This window comes from Ceratotherium simum, chromosome 19 (genome assembly GCF_057802395.1).
Source record: "Ceratotherium simum simum isolate JZ-2026a chromosome 19, ASM5780239v1, whole genome shotgun sequence".
Lineage (NCBI taxonomy): Eukaryota > Metazoa > Chordata > Mammalia > Perissodactyla > Rhinocerotidae > Ceratotherium > Ceratotherium simum.
The window spans coordinates 51,073,666-51,096,232 of NC_141918.1; the positions used below are offsets into that span (position 1 = coordinate 51,073,666).

Sequence of the window (22,567 nt, forward strand, 5' to 3'; positions counted from 1 at the left end):
TAATAACTGTTTATGTTCCCCTTTCCCTCTTCATTCACTCCACTGAATGAATGCTGCTGGAAGGTCCTTGACCCTGGGGCTAACTTTGAAACTTCATATGAGAACTGTTTTCATAGTGTTTTAACATATTTTTCCAATTGTTGAATTCACTTCTATTGCAAGAGTTAGATACGTTAATTTTTCAGTTGATTTTCAGAATAAAAATTAAAAAGTCAATAGTTTATGTAGGTCTTTATTATCTAAGCAAATTTTGATTTTGTGTTTTTTTCTTTCATAAAAGTGGTGTTTTTTAAAACCATAACAAAGGTTACTGGTATTGTAAAATACTTTCCTAAGGAATCTGTGTGTCCATTGCATTCATATTCTTTATGGCGATACACATTACTCAAGCTCTATCATCCAGCATGCTTATCATTGGACTTAATGGATGGGGAAAGAGGTCAGCAGGAAGAATTCTCTTTAATTATATTGCAGTTTAATTCTAATCAGAGCATAAAGTCCACTACACTGAAGAGCTTTGTCAGCAGTCGTGATAATGAATGACACACACGATTTTTGGTCGCACAGCTTCCAAGTTACTCTAAATGATTGGTTTGAGCTGTAGATGAAAGCAGATCATTTGCCAGTTAATTATTTGGGCACTGTATTTTTACATGTGTTACATATTCTCATTATCCTCTGATGGACAGGGTGGGGAAAAAGAACCCTGCTCCCTAGGAACGAGGTAGTTAACAATTTCACAGTTTTGGAATACTTTTACATTAATGATTTCCAAATAGTTGTCTAGTTAAGAAAACTGAGCAAAAGGTAAATGGCTCCATTAGTTTCATTCACACTTTAACTCAATTTGGGGTTAAGCTCACTGGGACTCATGTACTTGATTTTGAAGGTCTGTAATAAATGGTATTTAAAAATTCTTTCCAAACCTTTCTTATTTCCAGGTGTTAAATAAAATGTGGCTCTATCATTATTGGATCTGGTATTAGGCAAATTAGCACGCTGTGTACCCTTAATACTCACTGGTGGAGGGTGGTTATCTGGATCTTTGTATATTTTAAAAATATTGTAAATTTCACTTTCCTTTTTTGTAATAGGTTCTCCTTGCTCTGTTGGTGATTGTGTCACTTGGATTAGGGCTGGGCCTTGGACTCAGGCAACTGGAACAGCAAGGTATACCCTTCAGCAATGTCTCGGAACATCCCGTGTTGCTTCTTTCTCCTCACCTTCACCTGTTAAAACTTGTACGCTCCTCTCTGGAGCCCTTTCCCTCCTACATGCGGCACTCTCCTACTAGGCTTCTCCTTCTGCCAGCCCTGCTCATGGGAAGCCCGCATCCCTGGTTAGCATTACCCACTGTCATTTCTGGACTTCACTCTTTGCCCTCATCCCCCTGCTACTTTGAGATTCGTATCACCCCAGTATTTTTCTCTGACTTTTCCTCTCCTTCATTGAGGACTTTGATAACTGATCAGAGATTCCTTTGTCCCTGCTCCTCCTCTGATCTTTACTATCTGATGATAAACTTGTCCTCGAAAGTCTTTGTTGCTCCACTCCCAGGAACTCCTGCCACCACTGCTGCACCTGGATATCAAGTTAGTATTGCTCCATCCCTGAAATCTCTCTGTTTCTTGGTCAGGCAGTGTCACATTCTTGAAATGTAGTGCAGAATAAAAGCTTCACATTTTTTTTTCTAATAAGAAGCAAAAAAAAAAAAAAAAAAGAGGAGATACATGCCCCAAAATATCAATAGACTTCAGGTCTCTTTTGTCTTTTGTCGTATCCCATTAGGACGAATAGTAAATAAACCATTTACACTTGACTATACAAAAAGCACTATCTATAAACTTGTTATGTATTATTTTGATACTTTTTCTAAGGGGAAGTGTGAGGTCAAAAGTTAGATAATTTATTCCCCCCCACCTTTTTTTATTGGTGAGGAAGGTTGGCCCTGAGCTAACATCTGTGCCCATCTTCCTCTACTTTATTGGGATGCCACCACAGCACGGCTTGACGAGCAGTGTGTAGGTCGGTGCCCACGATCTGAACCTGTGAACCCTGTGCCGCCAAAGCAGAGCATGTGAACTTAACCACTATACCACTGGGCCGGCCCCCTTTTTAATTTGGCTGACTAACTTCTAGTTTGATTCCAGTGGGGGAAGTCTTATTACTTCTTCATTAGGGAGACTCTTGGTAAAGATAACTGACAATTTTCCAGTTATGGTTCCATTTAAGAATTAACCAGCACTCAGTACCCCTAGTGTAACAGGGGAGCACAGTGGAACGGAAAAGGTGGACATTAGCTAGAAAGTTACCGTCTTTTCTTGGTCACTTGGCTCTTGTGTTTCTGAACTATAGTACCAATCCTAGATCTAACAAAAGTTGGCAGGCCATTCTGGTAGTATTATTCTAATGTTAGTGTACACAGGTGGGTGTCATTTCTTGTTTATTATTATTTATTTTTTTATAGGTTATAATACTTATTATTTTTGTGTGTGTGTGTTTGTGTGAGGAAGACTGGCCCTGGGCTAACATCCATGCCCATTTTCCTCTACTTTATGTGGGATGCCACCACAGCATGGCTTGACAAGCGGTGCATCGGTGCACGTCCGGGATCCGAACCGGCAAACCCTGGGCCACCGAAGTGGAGCACGCACACTTAACCACTTGCACTACCGGGCAGGCCTCTATTATTATTATTATTATTATTAATTTTTTTTGTGTGAGGAAGATCAGCCCTGAACTAACATCCGTTGCCCATCCTCCTCTTTTTGCTGAGGAAGATTGGCCCTGGGCTAACATCTGTGCCCATCTTCCTCTACTTTATGTGGGACGCTGCCACAGCATGGCTTGACAAGCGGTGCGTTGCTGCGCGTCCGGGATCTGAACCTGTGAACCCCGGTCCGCCAAAGCCGAGCGCCCGCTCTTAACCGCTGTGCCACTGGGCAGGCCCTATTTCTTGTTTATTTTACCCCACAAATCACATAAACTAATTGCAAGAGGCATATACTAATCTCCGAACAAAATCTGACGTTATTCCACCTCTTTCACTCCCTTCCTTCCTTTAGCACACCCACTGGCTGGCTTCCCACAATCATTGTTCCTTATTCTCCTTTCGTCTCAGTCCATCAGCCCTCAGGTGGCAGCGCTCCCTTCCCCCTCCCTCTCCGCCCTCCCCAGGGTCCTTGATATTTAACTCCAGTCCCTCTTTGCCAGCGTCCTTAACATGTTCATCCCCTCTATCTTCCACCACAACTGTGTCCTAATAGCCCACCCTGGACCACTTTCACCACTCTCTGCTCCAGTTAACCCACTCTTCATAGGCAATCTATTTTTTTTTCTAGTGTGAGTTTTTAAACTAGGTTTTTTAGCTTGAGTTGGTAAGCATTCTTACAAATTTATTATTATGCATGCACATACTTTTTATTTATTCTTTAACAACTGAGCACTGACTATGTGCTAGGTACTATTCTAATTACTGGGGATACAGTGGTGAAGATAACAGACAAAAATCTTTCAAAGAGTTTATATTCTAGCAGGGAAGACAGACAATAAAAATATAAATAAGCAAAATATATATAATATGATGGAGAAAATGCTAAGGGATAAGTAAACCTGAAAAGGGGAATATGAAATATTGAGTCAAGGCAGAGTGGGCTGTGTGTATGAAGTAGCTTTTCTAAAGAGCTGAAGGAGGTGAGGGGGAAACAGGGATATTTTGGGGAAGAACAGTCCAGGCAAGAAGGAATAGCGAGTGTGAAGGGCCAGGGCCAGAGCTTGCCTGGTGTGTAAAGAACACCATTTAGGGAATAACAGGAAGATCGGTGAGCTAGAACTAGGAGGACTAGAGGGAGGGAGTCATAAAACGAGACGGACCAAGAGGAGCCAGATCAGAGAGGGGTTGGTGGGCCACAGTGTGGCCTTCAGCTTCCCTTCTGAGAGTGATGGGAGGTGATTGGAGGTTTTGGGCAGAGGAATGACATGTGCAGTTTGCTTTTCACACAGTCACTCAGGCTGCTGGCTGTTATGACTAAATGGCAGAGTGACACCAGGAGAAGGAGAGAGACCAGTTAGGAAATTATTGCAATAATACAGACAGGCCTTGTGTCTCGGGCCAGGGTGGGGCATTGTAATTGGTGAGAAATATTTTGATTCTGGATATATTTTGATGTAGTGGATGGATTTTTAATATGTTTTTTAATATATGTATATTTTTTTCCTGTGAGGAAGATCGGCCCTGAGCTAACATCCATGCCAATCCTCCTCTTTTTTTGCTGAGGAAGACCGGCGCTAAGCTAACATCTATTGCCAATCCTCCTCCTTTTTTCCCCCTTTTTCTCCCCAAAGCCCCAGTAGATAGTTGTATGTCACAGTTGCACATCCTTCTAGTTGCTGTATGTGGGACGCCGCCTCAGCATGGCCGGACAAGTGGTGAGTCAGTGTGTGCCCGGGATCCGAACCCGGGCCGCCAGTAGTGGAGTGCGTGCACTTAACCGCTAAGCCACGGTGCCGGCCCCTAGTGGATGGATTTTATTGACAGATTGACTATGGAGTGAGAAAGAGAGGAGTCAAGAATGACCTCAAGATTTTTGGCATGAACATCTGAAAATATGGCATTTCCATAATTGAGATGGGGAGGACTGTAGAAGGAGCTGGTTTGGGGAAAATAATCAGGAGCTTAGTTTGGAATGTGTTAAATTTGAAATATCTACTAGATGTCCAAGTAGAAAAGTCATGATGGTGGTTGGATGGTAGTTGAGGCTGACTTTAGAGGGTAAGTCCTAGCTGGACTTACAATGTGGTGGCTCGCAGCATCATACATAGGATTTAAAGCAATGTGACCAGGGTACGCCAACCTTAAAGGATTGGGAAGATGGGGGGGGGGGGGCGGGAAAAACAAAGAAGGAGACTAGGAAGGAGCAGCCAGGAGTGTGGGAGGAAAACCAGGTGATTATTGGGTCCTGGAAGCCAAGTGTGGAAAATGTTTCAAAGGAGGAGAGTGAATGTAAAAATGTGAAGGCCTTTTATGTAAATAGTATATAAACTTTTTTTTTCTTACTTTTTCACTGAATGTTTTTTAAGATCCATCTAAATTGCTGTGCATACATCAATTCTTATGTGTCTATCTACTTACCACACAGTACTCTTTGGCGTGTATCCAACACACCATTTGACTTATGCCCTTTCACAGTGCTGGATACCGAGGTGACTTTAGTTCCCTAACACCGTGTAAATCCTGCAGGTTCCCTTATGGACCTGTGTGAGATTTGCTTTGTCACATACCCAGGAATGGAAGTCCTGGATCTTAGAGTTTACATTTTAAATTGGGTAAGTAGTCCCAGATTTCTTTCTAGAATGGCTGCCACAGCCTACCCTGCCTTTTCCGTGCATCCCCACCGACCCTTGGCACTATCTGGCTCCCTCATTCTGGCAGTCTAAAGTTGGGTATAGAAGGGTATCTTTAATTTTAATTTTTCTTTTTCTATCCTCCTGCTCCAGTCCGTGTTACTTGCTCTCTTGGTTTGTTTGGTGTATGTTTGGTGTTTCTCTAGCTTCTCCATTGTACTGGATCTCATACTTTTTGGATCTCTTTTTTTGTTTTCCTTCTTCATTTTGCTGAAAAACATCCTTCAGTAGCTTCCTAACATAGGATGCATGAGAGACATAACTTGAGTTCTTACCCATATAAAGACATGTTCATCATCCTATCCCAACACTTGAGAGTTTGGCTAGATATTGAATTCTAAGATGAAAATAATTTTCCTCTAGAAATTTCAAGACACTACTTTCCTGTCTTCTAGCTTCCAGGGTTGCTTTTAAAAAATTTGATACCATTCTGACTTGTGACCCTTTACAGATTGCTCATGATCTTTCTCTGGGAGCTTTCAAGATCTCTTTATCCCTGTTGATCCCTTGGTGTGAGTTTTGCCCTGGGAAAATGGGTGGGCTCTTTTGCTGTAATAATTTATGCTCTTCAGTTCTGGGAAATTTTATGATATGATTTCTTTGATAATATCATCTCCATTTTCTTTGTTTTCACTTTTAGGTACTACCTCCCTCTTTTAAGGTCAACTAAACAATAACTTTAATTACATCTGTAAAGTCCCTTTGCTACGTAAGGTAACATACTCACAGTCTTGGGGATAGGGCGTGGAATCGTCTTGGGAACTGTAATTCTCCCTACCACACCCCTCCATTGAATTTTTTATTACTACTCTCATGGTTTTATTTCCAAGAGCATCCTGAATGTTATTTATCTCTTTTTAATTAAGCTTTCTTTCTTATTCACGGATGCAATATCTTCTCTTTTTGGTGGATCTCAATATTAGTTGCATGTGTGTGTGTATGTGTGTGTGCGTGCGTGTGTGTAATTCTTCTGATCCTTGCAATTGTTTCCTTTTCAACCAAGTTTTTCTGTTTTTCTTGTTTGTTTTGGTCTTTGTCTTTCATGTCAGATGCTTCCTGCCATCCTCACATGTCTGGTAACCATCTGTTCACATTTGAGAGTGAGGCTTGGTCATCTTTTCTCATTGTTGTTAATCCTCTATGTCTGCTGTCCCTGTGATGAAAGCTGCTCCTCCTAAATTCCTCCAGATTATGGGCCTTCTATTCTGTAGTAGGAAGTGGAGTGTGTAGTCACTGCTCCAAATTCAGACTTTCAACCAATTCCACTATATTTAGCCTCTGCCTGTCCCTCCTACCCTCATCTAATGGTGCCTGATGTCTCTGAGTCTGGGGCCTCTCTGGGGCCTTGGGAAAAATCACTCATTATTTATCACTCATTACTTATTACTTTGCACTGATGGATCATATAGCACAATAAAAATTACCTATTTGTCTGCATTGTCTGTGCTAGTACTGCTATGTGCTTCTACCATCTAGCTATGAGATACTTTCTAACTGTTGGTTTCCTTATTTCCTTCACTGTACAGGCAGCTGCAGGAAAAAATGCTTTGATTCTTCATTTAGGGGATTGGAGGGCTGCCGGTGTGATGTGCGATGTCAAGACCGAGGCGACTGCTGCTGGGATTTTGAAGAGACCTGTGTGGAATCAAGTATGAATTCTGAGAATAATTTTATCAGCGTGTTAGTGGTGCTATCATTAATACATGCGCAAATGCTCACCATACACCTGGTGTATTAGTTTGCTAGGGCTACCATAACAAAGTCCACAAACTGGGTGGCTTAAACCACAGAAATTCATTTTCTCACAGTTCTAGAAGCTAGAAGCACAAGATCTGTTGGCAGGGTTGGTTGCTTCTGAAGACTGTGAGGGAGACTGTGCCCCATGCCTCTCTCCGAGCTTCTGGGAGGTTGCTGGCAATCTTGGCATTCTTTGCTCTGTGGCAGCCTAACTTCAAACTCTGCCTTCACCTTCACATGGCTTTCTCCCTGTGTCTTCACAATCCTCCCTCTGGGTGTGTCCATGTCCAGACTTACCCTTTTAATAAGAACACCAGTCATACTGGATTAGGGCCCACCCTAATGACCTCATTGTGACTTGGTTATCTGCAAAGATCCTTTTCTAAAGTAAGGTTGCATTCACAGTAATGGGGGTTAGGACTTCAACATTTTTTGGGGGGCACACATTTCAACCCGTAATACCTTGTATACAGGATCTAGTATTATCAAGTCCCTCTTTACAGTGCTAAACGCAGAGTCCACTTTTTATTTAATTGAGGTTGAAGAGTAACAGTCTCTAGGGATGAAATGCTGTAAAATTACATCTATTTCAATGGAGTTTTACTATGGCGTAAGTTAATCCTCTTATTTGGTTTCATTTGTAGTGGTTCTCAAATTTCAGGTGCATAAGGCTCATTAAGAAAGCTGGTGATTCTTGGTGATTCTGGTGCCAGTGTCTACAGAACACAACTTAAGAAACTTTGTTCTCTACGTGGAAGACACAGTTTGCAATGTTTAACTTTCTAAGAAATCAGGGCAGGTGGGGAGTCTAGAGGGTCGAGGAGAGTGAAGATTAGAACAGTAGAGCTCCTTACACTATGCTCTCTGAAAAGGGCAGGAGGGAGGGGATAACCTAGTCTAGATAAGATCTGTATTCCCTTTCTTAATGTCCCCAAATCTTTTCTTTCTAAGTAAATACTAAATAATGAGGAATGAAGAACTCTGTGCACAACTGAAGCACACAGCACTCAGTATTTGTCTAAGCACAGGGCTGACATTGATTTTAGTCACCGTTTCCTAGCTGGTACACTGGGAAGCAGCCTCAGTGCAGCCTCTTGTGTTTTTAGCATTGGGACTTATTTAAACTGATCTCATACTAAGTACATAGCCTGGGAGAACAGGAGAGGCGTGGTAGGAGCTGATCTACCAGTTCTGTCACTCTCAGCTGGCAGGCACCCTGACCTGCCTACATTCTTACAGACCTGACTGTGTTCTTGTTAGTTCTGTTGTCACTGTCTCTTCCTTGCTGCCTGCCCTTAGACAAGCCTGGGCAAAGCTGCTCTTGAGTGGCAGCAATCACTCAGGGTTAGTGGTTCTTCACCATCGGGAGCTCCTACCCCTGGGTGGGAATAGGACTGGTGTTCAGAGTTTCTCCAGACTCAGAGGTGAATGTGCTAGGTAGCCCAGCATTTCTCTCTGCCACTCATGCCGAATGAAGAAAAGTGGTGGATTGCCCCTTATTTGTATTATGTATTTTCATTTCTTAATGCAGATAAACCGAGAATTTGCCTGTACAATAATGCAGGGAGAAATGCATGAAATTTATATTTTGGTGTTGGATACGTAAAATAAGTTAAATGCTCAGAACCAAACTGTGTAATTTTACAGCCCGAATATGGACATGCAATGAGTTTCGTTGTGGGGAGACCAGACTAGAATCCAGCCTTTGCTCCTGTTCAGATGACTGTTTGCAGAGGAAAGACTGCTGTACTAACTATAAGAGTGTTTGCCAAGGTAAGCAGAGGATGTCAACCCATTTGCCTCTGAGAGTTCAGTGACCTAAAGCTGGCTTAGGCTGCAAAATTAAAACAAGTCAGAGACTCTTTAGCTAGTCCATATAGAAGAAAAGACCAAATGTGTTTACTATGGGAAGAAATGTGGTTTGTGCCCCATACAGGAAGAGAGCTCATAGCGTAAATACTGTAGAAAAGAGGAGAAAGCCTCAAGTCTTATATTTCTCTGTAAGACGAGGTCTTTTTCAGTCCATTGACTGCTAGACTTGTGGTTTGGGACACCAGATGGCAGATCCTCAAGTTAAAACCTTATGAAAGAGGTTATCTGGCCCAAACATCAGTCCGTTAAACCAATGTTGTTAAAATAACTGTGTCCTGACTGGTTCAATTACTGATTTAGGGCCCTCGGGGAGTTAATGCAGAGCCAAAATTATAATCTAGGTTATTCACCTCTAATGCCACCCACTTGCCACTTTATAGATGGTGCAGATTTTTTTTCTTAAGTCACCATTCCCTCAGAACATCTGATGATATTTATGAAAAATGCACTTATAACATAGCAACAAAATTGCTTCAAGCTATCAATGCCTTTTTCTTTTGTGTGTGTGTGTGAGGAAGATCAGCCCTGAGCTAACATCCATGCCAATCCTCCTCTTTTTTTGCTGAGTAAGACTGGCCCTGGGCTAACATCCGTGCCTATCTTCCTCCACTTTATATGGGCTGCCGCCACAGCATGGCCTGACAAGCGGTGCATCGGTGGGCGCCTGGGATCCAAACCCAGGCCTCCGGCAGCGGAGAGCGTGCACTTAACCGCTACGCCACTAGGCCAACCCTCAATGCCTTTTTCATAACGCTACATCCAGTAGAGCTAATTAACTTACAGTTTTAATATTTTTAGACCAAAAAAAGGGATTTGGTTGAATTCTTATTTTTTAAAAAGGAGGAAAATGTTATAGTAGAAACATTATTAACTATAATCCCTTAGTAGAAAATAGGTTTTGCACTAATAGAGGAATCAGTTTTTCTGCAAAATATAATTAAAAATCAGCTAAAAAGGACAATCAGAAAGGAAAAAAAAAAAAGCCTGAAATGGTAACTCTGTTTTTAAATGATAATTGTTTGATATTTATAGTGAATATTGTGTCATTAAAAATCCCACTAAATTCACAAAGGCAAGTATAGTTTCTAGTTTGCTTATTTCTCTGAGTTCACTGACCATACTACCTCTGACCTCTGTATTCCCCTACCTTCTGGCCCTATTTTATAACTCTTAACTTTTTATCTCAAGACTGATCCTCTGGTCATGTGGTAAATTTTCCCACTGAATTCATTGCACAATATTTTTTGAATTTAACATAAACAGAAGTAATTGTTATAAGCCGTGTTGAAGTTTGCCATTACCACTAATCATTTCAGTTTATTTTTTAAATAAATGTAAATGTTTTCTCACCCTAAGGATTCAATACTTTAAAGATATTAAACGATTTTTGCCAAAATTATTTCTTCAAACAGTAGTTTGAGGGGATTTGAATAATTTTTGTGCAAGAAACCAGCTAGTTACTTTTATATTTTAAGTTTAGAATTTTTTAAACTTTATGATACATTTCCAACATATACAAAGGAGAGAATAGTACGATGTTTTCCTCGTATGTCCATCACCTAGCTTTAGCAATGATCAACTCATGGCCAATCTTGTCTCACATTGACACAGTACAATTTTCAAAAAGATGAAAACACAACTCTCATATGAATGTAAAGTGAAGATGTCAAAGACTTATTAACTCATCAATGAGATAACCAACTGGAATGTTAAGCTGGCTCAAAGAGAATCAGTGAGACTAAGAATATATGGGACTGAAAGAATGTTGGAATAAAATCACTAAAACTCTAATTTTTGGTGGGACAGAAATTATCTGTATTTCTACAGGGCAATTTATTTGCTATCAGACAAGAATCGGTTATATGGCTATTCATTTCTACCAATTAACTGTTACCGTTACTGAGTTGTAAAGTGAATTGTAAAGAATAAGCTGGGTAAAGGTATATACTCTTAGGTAATTAGAAAATCTGTAGGTGGGCTTTTTAGATAATTCTTACTTTATTTATTTATTTATTTATTTATTTATTTATTTCGTGAGGAAGATCAGCCCTGAGCTAACATCCATGCTAATCCTCCTCTTTTTGCTGAGGAAGACCGACTCTGAGCTAACATTTATTCCCAGTCCTCCTCCTTTTTTTCCCCAAAGCCCCAGTAGATAGTTGCATGTCATAATTGCACATCCTTCTTGTTGCTGTATGTGGGACGTGGCCACAGCATGGCCGGAGAAGCGGTGCGTCAGTGCGCAGCCGGGATCCGAACCTGGACCGCCAATAGCGGAGCACGAGCACTTAACTGCTAAGCCACGGGGCCGGCCCGATAATTACTACTTTAAAATGAAGTTTAGTGATCAGCTCTCCTTTTGCTTATTTCCAAGTTTTGCATTTTTTTCATAATAAAATATACTCTTTATTCTCCCCAACCTACCTCCCTAAATTTTAGATTATTTCAAAGCAAACCCTAGAGTTAATATCATTCGTCTGTAAATATTTTCAGTATGAATCTAAAAAAGATAAGGATTTAACAAAATTATAATACCATCAATATATCTAAAAATGTCATTGATGATTATTTATTGTCATCAAATACCCAGTGTTCAAATTTTTCTGTTTCATAATATTTTTTAAAAGATTGTTTGAAGTAAGATTGAAATAGATTTCACGCATTGAGACTGGCTGATCTATTTGAAGTCCTTTAAAAGTAGATTCTTTCTTCCATCTTTTTTCCCCTTGCGATTTACATGTTGAAGAAATGGGTCATTTGTCCTGTAGAGTTTTCCAGTCTGGGTTTGCAGATTGCATGTCCTGTGACTTAAGCAGTTTGTCCTCTCCAATGTTTCTTGAAAACTGGTAGTTAGAATCAAAGGACCGTTTAGATTCAGGGTTTAATTTATTTATTTAGCGCATATATTTTATAGGAGGAGGTGTTACTTCCATTAAGTGGCACATCTTATCTGCTTGTTTCTTTGTTGGGGATGTTAGCCTTTGATGAGCCCTGCCTAGCTCCACAGGTGTTGCAAATGATGACACTCATATTCTGTCATTTCTACTTCGTAAATTAGCTGGAGTGTTCGATAACCAGAAATATCTGTGGAGTAATAAGTTTTTAGTTAAGATCTTAACTGTTTTTTCAGTTTTGCCCATTTGATATCAATTATTCTTATTGGCTATTTTTTTTTATGTTTTCTTTTCTCTTTTCTTTAGATTGGATATCTATATTTATTAAACATTTTTTTTTAGCAGTTGGGAAAACATTGTCATTGAGGAAATAAACATTATTAAAGAAAGAAAGAAATTATCCCTCTCTGGCTAAAGGAATCTCCTTTGTTTTTCTCAGTAAACACGGCCTTCCTGGTATTCAGTTAGTGTAGATTTCTGATCTGTGCGAGGCACTAGAGGCAATGACCTTGCAAATGTGAAATAGCACTAACTATGTTCTGGAAGAATAGTCATTGCAGTAACAGGAATTAAGTAGTTTGAAAAGATCATGTCCATTGAACATTTGTTTCTCTTCTCTTGTCTGTGGGGCAGCCGTCTAAAGCTTTTGATCTGATGCTTTTCAGGAGAAAGCCCGTGGGTGAATGAAGAGTGTGGCACAGCCCAGCAGCCTCAGTGTCCAGAGGGGTGAGAACGATCTGGGGGTTTTTATCCTCTTTTACTGGATGGCACACGGGAATGTAGCTGAGAGGCAGGGTGGAAGTTCCTCCACTCTGTTTACATTTTAAAATAAAAAAGTTAACAAAAGATTAGATTCCTTGTGGCTTCAAACTCATAACGACTTGTGTTAGCTTTATTGTTTACAAAGCATTTTTATGTTAATTTATTACATTCATATCTTACAACAATGACTTATAAAAATTTGTTGAAGTCTTTTTTTTTTTAAAGATTTTATTTATTCAGTTTTTTCCCCCCAAAGCCCCAGTAGATAGTTGTATGTCATAGGTTCACATCCTTCTAGTTGCTGTACGTGGGACTCGGCCTCACGTTGGACGGAGAAGTGGTGCCTCGGGGCGCTCCCGGTTATCCTAGCATTCTCGAGGTCCTGTGGTCAGGCCTAGAATTTCTATCTAAATTACTCCAGGTGGAACTCTTTTCTATGAACATTCTGGCACCTCAAATTTGTTCTTACTGAGGGAAGGAGAAGAGGTTTGTCCGTGGAAGGCCTCACAGGGAAAAGTGGACCTTGAAGAATGGAGGAGGGGGACTTTGTCAGGTGGGCACAGGTGATGACCCGTGAGGTAACACCCCTCACCCCACCCCTCCATGCATCTCCTCCTTCATTCTTGATGAATTTTCTACACATTCTAGTTAAAACGGTCCCAATTTTCCATTTTTATTTTTTGAGGTCTAGTTTATATACATTGAAATGCTCACATATATGTGTTCAGTATAATAAGTTTTGGAAATTCAGAAACCTGTGTAACCCACAGATACAGAATATTTCCAAATATTTCCATCACCCCAGAAAGTTGCCTCATGTTCTGATTTCTGTCATCATGGATTCCTGTTTTAGCACTTCATATAAATGGAATCATACTATATGTTCTCTTGTGTCTTTTTTTTTTTGCTTAACCCAATGTTTTTGAAACTCATAAATTTTATCACATGCCTCATATCTCTCACATGGTCTTTTGCACAGAGCATTTTCCCTGATTAAATATTGGTCCCATTCTCTTTTCATATTGTTTCTATTTGTTCTTTAGGGCTTGGTTCACATGTCATACCCCCTGGAGAGCTAGCTCTCACCTTACAAAGATTCAATCTGACATCCTCCTACATACTTGGATAGCACCCTGTACTCAAATGTAGCCCTTAACCACATCTGTTTACTTCTCAATTTCATCCCTAAATAAGGGCTGGAATTACTTCATGCCTTTATTCTCAGTATCTAGCACAATGTCTAACTCAAATATTTGTTAAATGAATTAATCTACAATAAATGCGTATTCTGGGAAACCAAACAGACTTGTCCTCCAGACTCTCCTCACAATTTCTTTTACAATGTGGAATTAGATGGCTATACTGATATTTTTTCTAGCTTTACTCAAGCACACTGAAAAAAACTGAAATTATTCTTCTTATTTTTAGCTGCTTCAGCATTCAGAATTTTCTTTATGATAACATTGGGTATTTGTTAGAATTTTTAAAGACTTACTCTAACCAAATTTCTTGGAAAAGTATGTTCTCATCCAAAAATTTAGATGTGAAACATCTTGAGCACAGAGTTGAAAATAATTTCTTTTGCATTCTCATTTACATGCACTGTTTGGAGTTTAAAAAAAATTACTGTGTTCATCATTGTTATTTATAATAGCCCTGAACTGGAAAGTACCCAAATACTCACCAACACTAGAATGAGTAAGTTGTAGTTTACTCATTCACTGGAATACTAGACAGCCATGAGAATGAATGATCTACAACTACATGCAACAATGTGTGAATCTCAAACATAATGTTGAGTGAAAGAAGCCAGACGTGACAGAATATGTACTCTATGATTCTGTTTGCATGTAAACATAAGTACAAAAATAGACACAACTAATCTATGCTGTTAGAAGTCAAGATGGTGATCACCATGGCTATAGGTGTGGTTGGCAGAGGCTGGTAATTAGAGGGGAGCGTGGTGGGAGGATTCTAGGGTGCTGTTAACATTCTGTTTCTTGATCTGGGTGATGCCACACAGTGGAGTTCAGTTAGGAAAAATTTATGAAACTCTGAAAAGTGTGTGTGTGAATGTGTGTATGTATATAAAATACAAGTAAAATTTTAAAAATAAAAAAAAATATTGAATGAAAAAAAGACAGTCTCTGGCTATAACCCAAAAGTTACCTTCCATCATTTTGACTGAAATACTCATCTAAAAAGAGATTTTAATGCTTTTAAGGTTAATATTAATATCCTGAGACGTTAGAATAAAAAGTCAAAAAACGTAGAACTTTAGAATAATAAAACACCTCATAAGCTACGCAGTTCCTAAATTCTATACCATAATTATATCCAAATTGTAACTTTTGTGATTTTTGAGTTTGAGCATTGAATTCATGTATCATTGCTTTTGGCTCATTGGCCAAAGCCAGAATTGGGAAAGGGCTGCAATCTAGGACCTGGTTTCTGGCGATGTTTTGTTAATGCTCTGCTTGTATGCTGCTGACCTCTGTTGTAAAACTACAATTAATTAGCTCCGTGTATACCTCTCACCGTAAAATACTAAATATATTTGAGGTGAGGCAGTGATAATAACGTGCTGTGTTGTATTGGGTGAGTGGTTTGGGACTGAACTTTGAGTGTTTGGGTAACCGTTTAGGATTACCCAGCCAGTGAAGAATGAAGCGGAGAGTTGTATTCAAGTCTTCCTGAGGCCAAAGCCCTTCCTTTTTCTCCACAGCACACTGCCTTTCATTATAGACTCTCGGGGCTAGAGAAATTTCATACCTGGCATAGCTGGCTCTCATAGATAGGCAATGCCAAGGAGCCAGTGGGAATAAAGCAAGTTAGCCGAAGTTATTTAAACTGTAGAACTCAAAGGTTGGTAGACCTCAAAGTTGAAAGACTCAGATAATTTACATAACACTTTTTAAAAAAATAATTGTACATTTTTATTAGAGATTACTAACATACTGGAAGTATAGACTGTTAAGGGAAATAATTTTTAAGAAGAGAAAGGAAAAGTTGACCAAGAACTATTTTCTTACTGTACTTTGTAAGCATTTTCTAATTTACAGAATTGTAAGTAGTACAGAAAAGTGTCTGTTTTTTTCCCATCAAAATAATGGACTAATTTTTTGTTTTCCGTTTTCAGATTTGACCTACCACCAGTTATTTTGTTTTCCATGGATGGATTTAGAGCTGAGTATTTACAGACGTGGAGTCCTCTAATACCTAATATTAATAAACTGAGTAAGTCTTCTACAACTGAGGATGTGAATCATAAAGACGCCTCATTAGTCAATGTCTAGGGGGTGCGCCTTTCTTTCTGATCTCTAACCTTAGTGTTCATGTTAGCACAGGGCCTCTCGAGATCCTGACGACTTCACTACGTTGTGTCTATTTTCATGCTTGTTAGCTCCTCCTTCCTTTTTTTTAGCGTGTTCATCTTTTTGTTTGTTTATTTTGATTGTTTTGTATTTGAATATAACTTCTGCTCTATGGAAATCTGTTTATGTATACTGTCTCAAAAGTGGCATTTGTCAGACCTGGGTTCTGGGTCTTAGCAAGGTGACTATGACCAGCCAGGTCAAGATCCTGAAGGAGTCTGAGTAGACTGGACAGAGCCAGCACATACCAACGCTCCAGGAGGTGAAAAGTCCAGTATCTCTAGCTGGTTCTGGAATCCAAGTGCTGGAACCTGGCTCCACCACTTAGCAGCTGTGAGACCTGGGGAAGTTTACCTCACCTATTGGTTCCCCCGTCTCTTCATCTATAAAATCGTCACCTCCCACCTGAGAGGAATTCTGTGAGAATACATAGTGTACTTTGGATGATTTTATGTTATTACTATGATTACTGTTTTTATTAACACCTTTTCATGATGTTGTACTTCTGCGTTAGGGCGCTTGCCTTCTTACAGTTTTATAAAGTGAAGAATAAAGAGAAATCGACTCCCCAAGGACACAGAGCTACGAAGTGTCACAGGGTTGGCTCCAGAGTCCACACTCTCCTGCCCTGCAATTCCCCTCTTTCTTCCCTTTTGTACCAGGCCCTCTTTTACTTCCAAAGTCCTCAAAGTTTATAACTATTTTACTGGTTTTCTGTTTTCATTTTTCTCCAAATTATTAAAAAATAGATGTTTAACCCTGAGTAGGTCGATTACTTTTTCTGGGTCTCAGTTTCCTCAGTGGTAAAATGAGAGGCTTAGATCTAAGGATTTCTGCTGCTAATTCCAGCTCTAAAATTCCGTGACTGTAGAGAGATAAACTACCTCCCCCTACAACACAAGGTGCCTTGTCCCTTCAGCTTCTCCCTCACGCTTTGAGGCAGATCTTGGGGCTCTGACAGAATTGGCTCCAAATTCAGGACTTGTCACTTGCTGCTGATTTACTTTGGCCTGGAAAGTTAACTAACACCTCTCAGTTTCTATTTCCTTAACTGCATTGCCCTTGATAATCTGGATATCAAATCCTGTATCCAAAAGGGAATTGAACTAGCCAGGCTGAACTGAACCCCTTTGGAGGTGGAATTATTTGATTTTCTCATCTCATTGAGAGTTGGAAATGACACCAATGAAATATTGGGCCACTGAGAGCTTTCCTCTTTCTAAGCTTTAAAATATTTTTTTAAGTCATCCAGATGACATCTCAATCCTTTCGTGTCAAGACCTCACTAACTAGCTCCACCAGGGCAGAATGGGCTCTTAGTTTCTAGGAGGCCCAGTTAAGAGTGGATGTGGTAGAAGTGTTAGGATCAGGGCTCCTGGGAATGGTGGGCTTGAGGTGAGGTATGTGACAGCAGGCATCACTTTCAGGAAGTCTGGAACCCCATCTCTGGTGTCCATCAAGCTTCCTGGGTTGGGCTACAGTGGTTGTGGAAACTGAGCATGAGTGAGTCATGTCGGTGACTAAGGGGACTCTGGGACTCAACTCTAGTGAGGAGGTGAGGTCTTTGTCTTGTCTCAGTGTGGGTGGGAGCAGACAAAGAAGGGCCAGGCCCAAGATCAGGAAACTGTCAGGTGAGATGGAAGTGCTTCTGCTGGAGCTAGAAGTCAGACTTCCTGGAAACTTAGGTGGGAAACTCAGATAGAACAAGACTTGTAGTAACAGGTGGCTCTGCAGGCAGCACGTGCAGAGTTGTGCAGATTAGAGCAGCAAGGTTGACATTCATGGAAAATAGAACTCTTAGATTCTCCACAGAAGATGCCATTTGCCTTTTTTTCTGAATATTATTGTGGTAAGAACACTTAACATGAGATCTACCCTCTTAACAGATTTTTAAGTGTATAATACAGTATTGTTATCTAAGGCGCAAGGTTTGTATAGCAGATCTCCAGATTTATTCATCCTGGGTAACTGAAATTTTATACCCATTGACTAGCAACTCTCCATTTTTCCCTCCCTGCAGCCCCTGGAAATCACCATTCTGTTCTTAACTTTTGAGTTGACTCTTTTAGATACCTCATATAAGTGGAATCATGCAGTGTTTGTCTTTCTGTGATGGGCTTATTTCACTTAATGTCCTCAAGGTTCATCCATGTGGTTGCATATTGTAGGATTTCCCTCTTTCTTAAGGCTGGATAAAGTTCCATTGTGTATGTGTGTGTGTGTGTCTATATATATATATATATATATATATATATATAGACACACACATATATACCACTTAAAAAATCCATTTATCTGTTGATGGACACTTAGGTTTCCACATCTTGGCTATTGTGAATAGTGCTACATTGAACATGGGAATGTTAGTATCTTTTCAAGCTCCTGATCTCAACTCTTTTGTATAAATACCCGGAAGTGGGATTGCTGGATCATATAGTAGTTGTATTTTTAATTATTTGAGGAAACTCTATACTGTTTTTCACAGTGGCTGCACTATTTTGCATTCTCACCAACAGTATACTACGGTTGTAATTTCTTTAAGTCCTCGCCAATCCTTGTCTTTTGTGTTTTTGGTAATAGCCATCCTAATAGGTGCAAGGTGATATCTCATTGTAGTTTTGACTTGCATTTCCCTGATGTTTAGTGACATTGATCATCTTTTCTTATACCTGTTGGCTATTTGTATGTCTTCTTCAGAAAAATATCCATTCAAGTCCTTAGCCCATTTTTTTATTAGGTTATGTTTTTTTTTTTTTTTCTATTGAGCTATAGGAGTTCATTATATATTTTAGAAATTAACTTGTTATCAGATACATGGTTTGAAAATATTCTCTCCCATTCCATATCTTGCCTTTTCACTCTCTTGATGGCTTCCTTTGCTGTGCAGAAGCTTTTTAGTTTGGTATAGTCCCACTAGTACATTTTTGCTTTTGTTGCCTGTGCTTTTGGAGTGGTATCTGTGAAATGATTACTAAGAGCAATGTCATGAAGCTTTCCCCCATGTTTTGTTCTGAGTTTTACAGTTCCACGTCTTAGGTGGGAGTCTTAATTCATTTTGAGTTGTTTTTGTTTATGGTGTATGATAAGGGTCAAATTTCATTCTTTTGCATGCAGATATCCAGTTTTCCCAGCACTGTTTATTGAAGACACTATTCTTTCCTCATTGTGTATTCTTGGAATCCTTGTTGAAGATCAGTTGACCATATATGTGTAGATATATTTCTGGGTTCTGTATTCTGTTCTATTGGTCTAGATGTATATCTTTATGCTGGTACCATACTGCTTTAATTACTGTAGCTTTGTAATATATTTTGAAATCAGGAAGTGTGATGCCTCTAGCTTTGTTCTTCTTTTTCAAGATTGTTTTGGCTATTCAGGTACTTTTGTGGTTCCATAAGAATTTTAAAATTGTTTTTTTCTTTTTCTGTAAAAAATGCTATGTGATTTTGATAGATATTGTGTTGAATCTGTAGATCTCTTTGGGTAGTATGGACATTTTAACAATATTAAGTCTTTCAATCCATGAACATGGATGTCTTTCCATTTGTATACATCTTCTTTAATTTCTTTCATCAAAGTCTTATAGTGTTCAGTGTAGAAATCTTTCACTTCTTTAGCTAAGTTTATTTCTGAGTATTTTATTCTTTTTGATGCTATTGTAAATGGGATTGTTTTCCTAATTTCCTTTTCACAGTTCATTAGTATATAGAAATGCAACTGATTTTTGTATTGTCATTTTGTATCCTGCAACTTTACTGAATTCATTGATTAGTTCTAACAGTTTTTTTTGTGTATGGAGTCTTTAGGGTTTTCTATATATAATATCATATCATCTACAAACGGGCAATTTTGCTTCTTCCTTTTTGATTTGTATGATTTTTATTATTTTTTCTTGCTAATTGTTCTGGCTAGGACTTCCTGTACTATATAAAAAAGAAGTGATGAAAGTAGGCATCCTTACCTTATTCTGAATATTGGTGGAAAAGCTCTGTTTTTCATTGAGTATGATGTTAGCTGTGGGCTTTCCATATATGGCTTTTATTATGTTGAGGTAATTTCCACCTATTCCTAGTTTGTAGAGAGTTTTTATCATGAAAGTTATTGAATTTTATCAAATGCCTTTTCTACATCTATTGAGATGATCATGTGATTTTTATCCTGCATTCTGTTAATGTGGTGTATCACAGTAATTGATTTTCATTTGTTGAACCATCCTTGCATCCTAGGGATGAATCTCACTTGGACATGGTGTAGGATTCTTTTAATGTGCTGTTGAATCCAGTTTGCTAAAATTTTGTTGAAGATTTTTGCATCTATGTTCATAGGGATATTGGCCTGCCATTTTCTTATCTTGTGATCTTTGCGTGGCTTTGGTATCAGGGTAATGCTGATCTCATAAAATGATTTTGGAAGTTCCCTTCTCTTCATTATTTGGCAGAGCTTGAGAATGATTGGCATTAATTCTTTAAATGGTTTGTAGAATTCACCAGTGAAGCCATCTGGTTCTGGGCTTTTCTTTGTAGGAAGATTTTTTATTACTGATTCAGGTTCCTTATTAGTTATAGTTCTGTTCAGACTTTCTGTTTCTTCATGATTCAGTTTTGGTAGGTTGTATGTTTTAGGAATTTATCCATTTCTTCTAGGTTATCCAGTTTGTTGGGTAAAATTGTTCATAGTAGTCTCATAATCCTTTTTAGTTCTGTGGTATTGGTTGTAATGTCTTCTCTTCCATTTCTGATTTTATTGATTTGAGTCTTCTCTCTTTTTTTCTTAGTTAGTCTAGCAAAAGCTTTGTCAATTTTGTTTGTCTTTTCAAAAAACCCACTTTAATTTGGTTGATTTTTAAAATTGTTTTTCTATTCTCTATTTCATTTATTTCTGCTATAATCCTCATTGTTTCCTTCGTTTTGCTAACTTTGGGTATCATTTGTTCTTTTTCTAGTTCCTTGAGGTGTAAAGTTAGGTTGTTTATTTGAAATTTCTTCTTTTTCAATGTGGGTGTTTACTGGTAACTTCCCTCCTAGAACTGCTTTTGCTGCATCTGTACATTCTCCAGCTGTTTCACTTATTCATCCATTAGTCATCTGTTTCTTCATTTAGTTTATAGTTACTGTGGATATATGTTTATTCCATTTATATTTTCAGATGTTTTTGGTTGGCACTTTCTTTTTAAAAAAATGTTTTTTTAAGGAGTAAAATATGCAAACGATAAACTTTTTAAAGCAATATTAAAGGGTTTGTAGTAAAAAAAATCGACAAACAGAAAACCTCTTTCCTGATCATCCTAGTTTTTTTCTGCAGAAGCAACTACTCTTATTGGTTTATTGTCTATCCTCCAGAGTTATTCTATTCAGTCATAATTTAGACTATTACTAGCAGGAAGAAACAATGGTAGAAGATCTTGCTTTATGAGAGCAGTTCTACAATAGCTCTGGTTCAATGACAGTTGATCCAAAATGGTAGCCTGAGTCTGTAGATAGTCAGCAGGTTTGTCCTGTTTAAGACATCCTGACTAGGGAGGTGTCAGGTTTTCACAACACTGGTAGCTTAGTTTGTATTTTATTTTATACCCTGTGCTTTAGGCATTTAAGAATTTGACTGAGTCAGCCATGTTTCAAGGAAATAAGAACAGAAACTGACTTTATATCTCTGTTTACTGTATGATCTTTTTCCCACTTAAATTATTTTAATTATATAGGTGGCTTAGATGTCATTTTATTTTCTTATCATATAACTTCTTAACAATATTAAATATGTCTTTCCCTGATTGAGAACTAGGTTTATGTATTGGTGGTATTGACTAAAAAAGAAAAAAGGTTATTTTAATTTTTAATTATACCTTATGAGTCAAGTCCCAGAGCAGGCTGCAAACTTATGTACATCAGAACCACTTGGGGTGCTTGTTAAATACGTAGATTTTTTTGAGCTCCCTTTCCTCCACCTTCTACCCACCTAAGCCCCAACTCCACCAGAGTCCTATATAGTAGACTTGATACGGGCCCAGGAAGATTCTGACGGAGGACATTCCTGGATCGTACTGGAAACACTGAACTAGAGGCTGGGAAGGAGACCAACTCCAAGTGTATTTTAGAAAACATTCATTATTTCAAGCTGCAAAGTTTGTCCTTTTCTGAACGACAATCATTTTCACTCTTTTTTTAACCTAAATAGAATCTATAATCATGAAGCTTCTTTTAGAATTAGAGTCGACAGGATTTTGGAATGGGAAATTTCTCGTATTTTGCTGCTGCGGAGGAGATACAATATGTTCTAGTGGTTCTGACCTCCTTCAGCAGGGTTATTGCACAGACCGGAAACAACAGAATGATTAGAAGCAAAATTAATTCCATGCTTTTTGGAAAACAGATTGCAGGAAACTTCACTGATAAGTGGAAACTGTACTGAAAATAACAAGCAGTAAAGTTGGCTCACTATGTAAACGTTGCTACATGACATGGGCTTGTGCACTTATACAGTCAAATTCCTCTTCATTATCTAGAGAGTTGTATTGACTTTTGTTATATC

The 22,567-nt window shown here is 38.7% G+C and overlaps 1 protein-coding gene across 1 annotated transcript in view; it reads left to right on the top strand.

Moving 5' to 3' along the window:
* The first annotated feature begins 1,100 nt into the window (after window positions 1–1,100).
* The window catches only part of ENPP3 (ectonucleotide pyrophosphatase/phosphodiesterase 3), an 81,772-nt gene continuing 60,305 nt past the window's right edge, over window positions 1,101–22,567 (top strand). Inside the window, exons 1-5 of the mRNA XM_087444122.1 lie at window positions 1,101–1,170; window positions 6,930–7,052; window positions 8,788–8,913; window positions 12,572–12,632; window positions 15,808–15,905. Coding sequence (XP_087300248.1) covers window positions 15,839–15,905 — 67 coding nt within the window. The 5' untranslated portion in view covers window positions 1,101–1,170; window positions 6,930–7,052; window positions 8,788–8,913; window positions 12,572–12,632; window positions 15,808–15,838. The remainder of the gene's footprint in view (window positions 1,171–6,929; window positions 7,053–8,787; window positions 8,914–12,571; window positions 12,633–15,807; window positions 15,906–22,567) is intronic.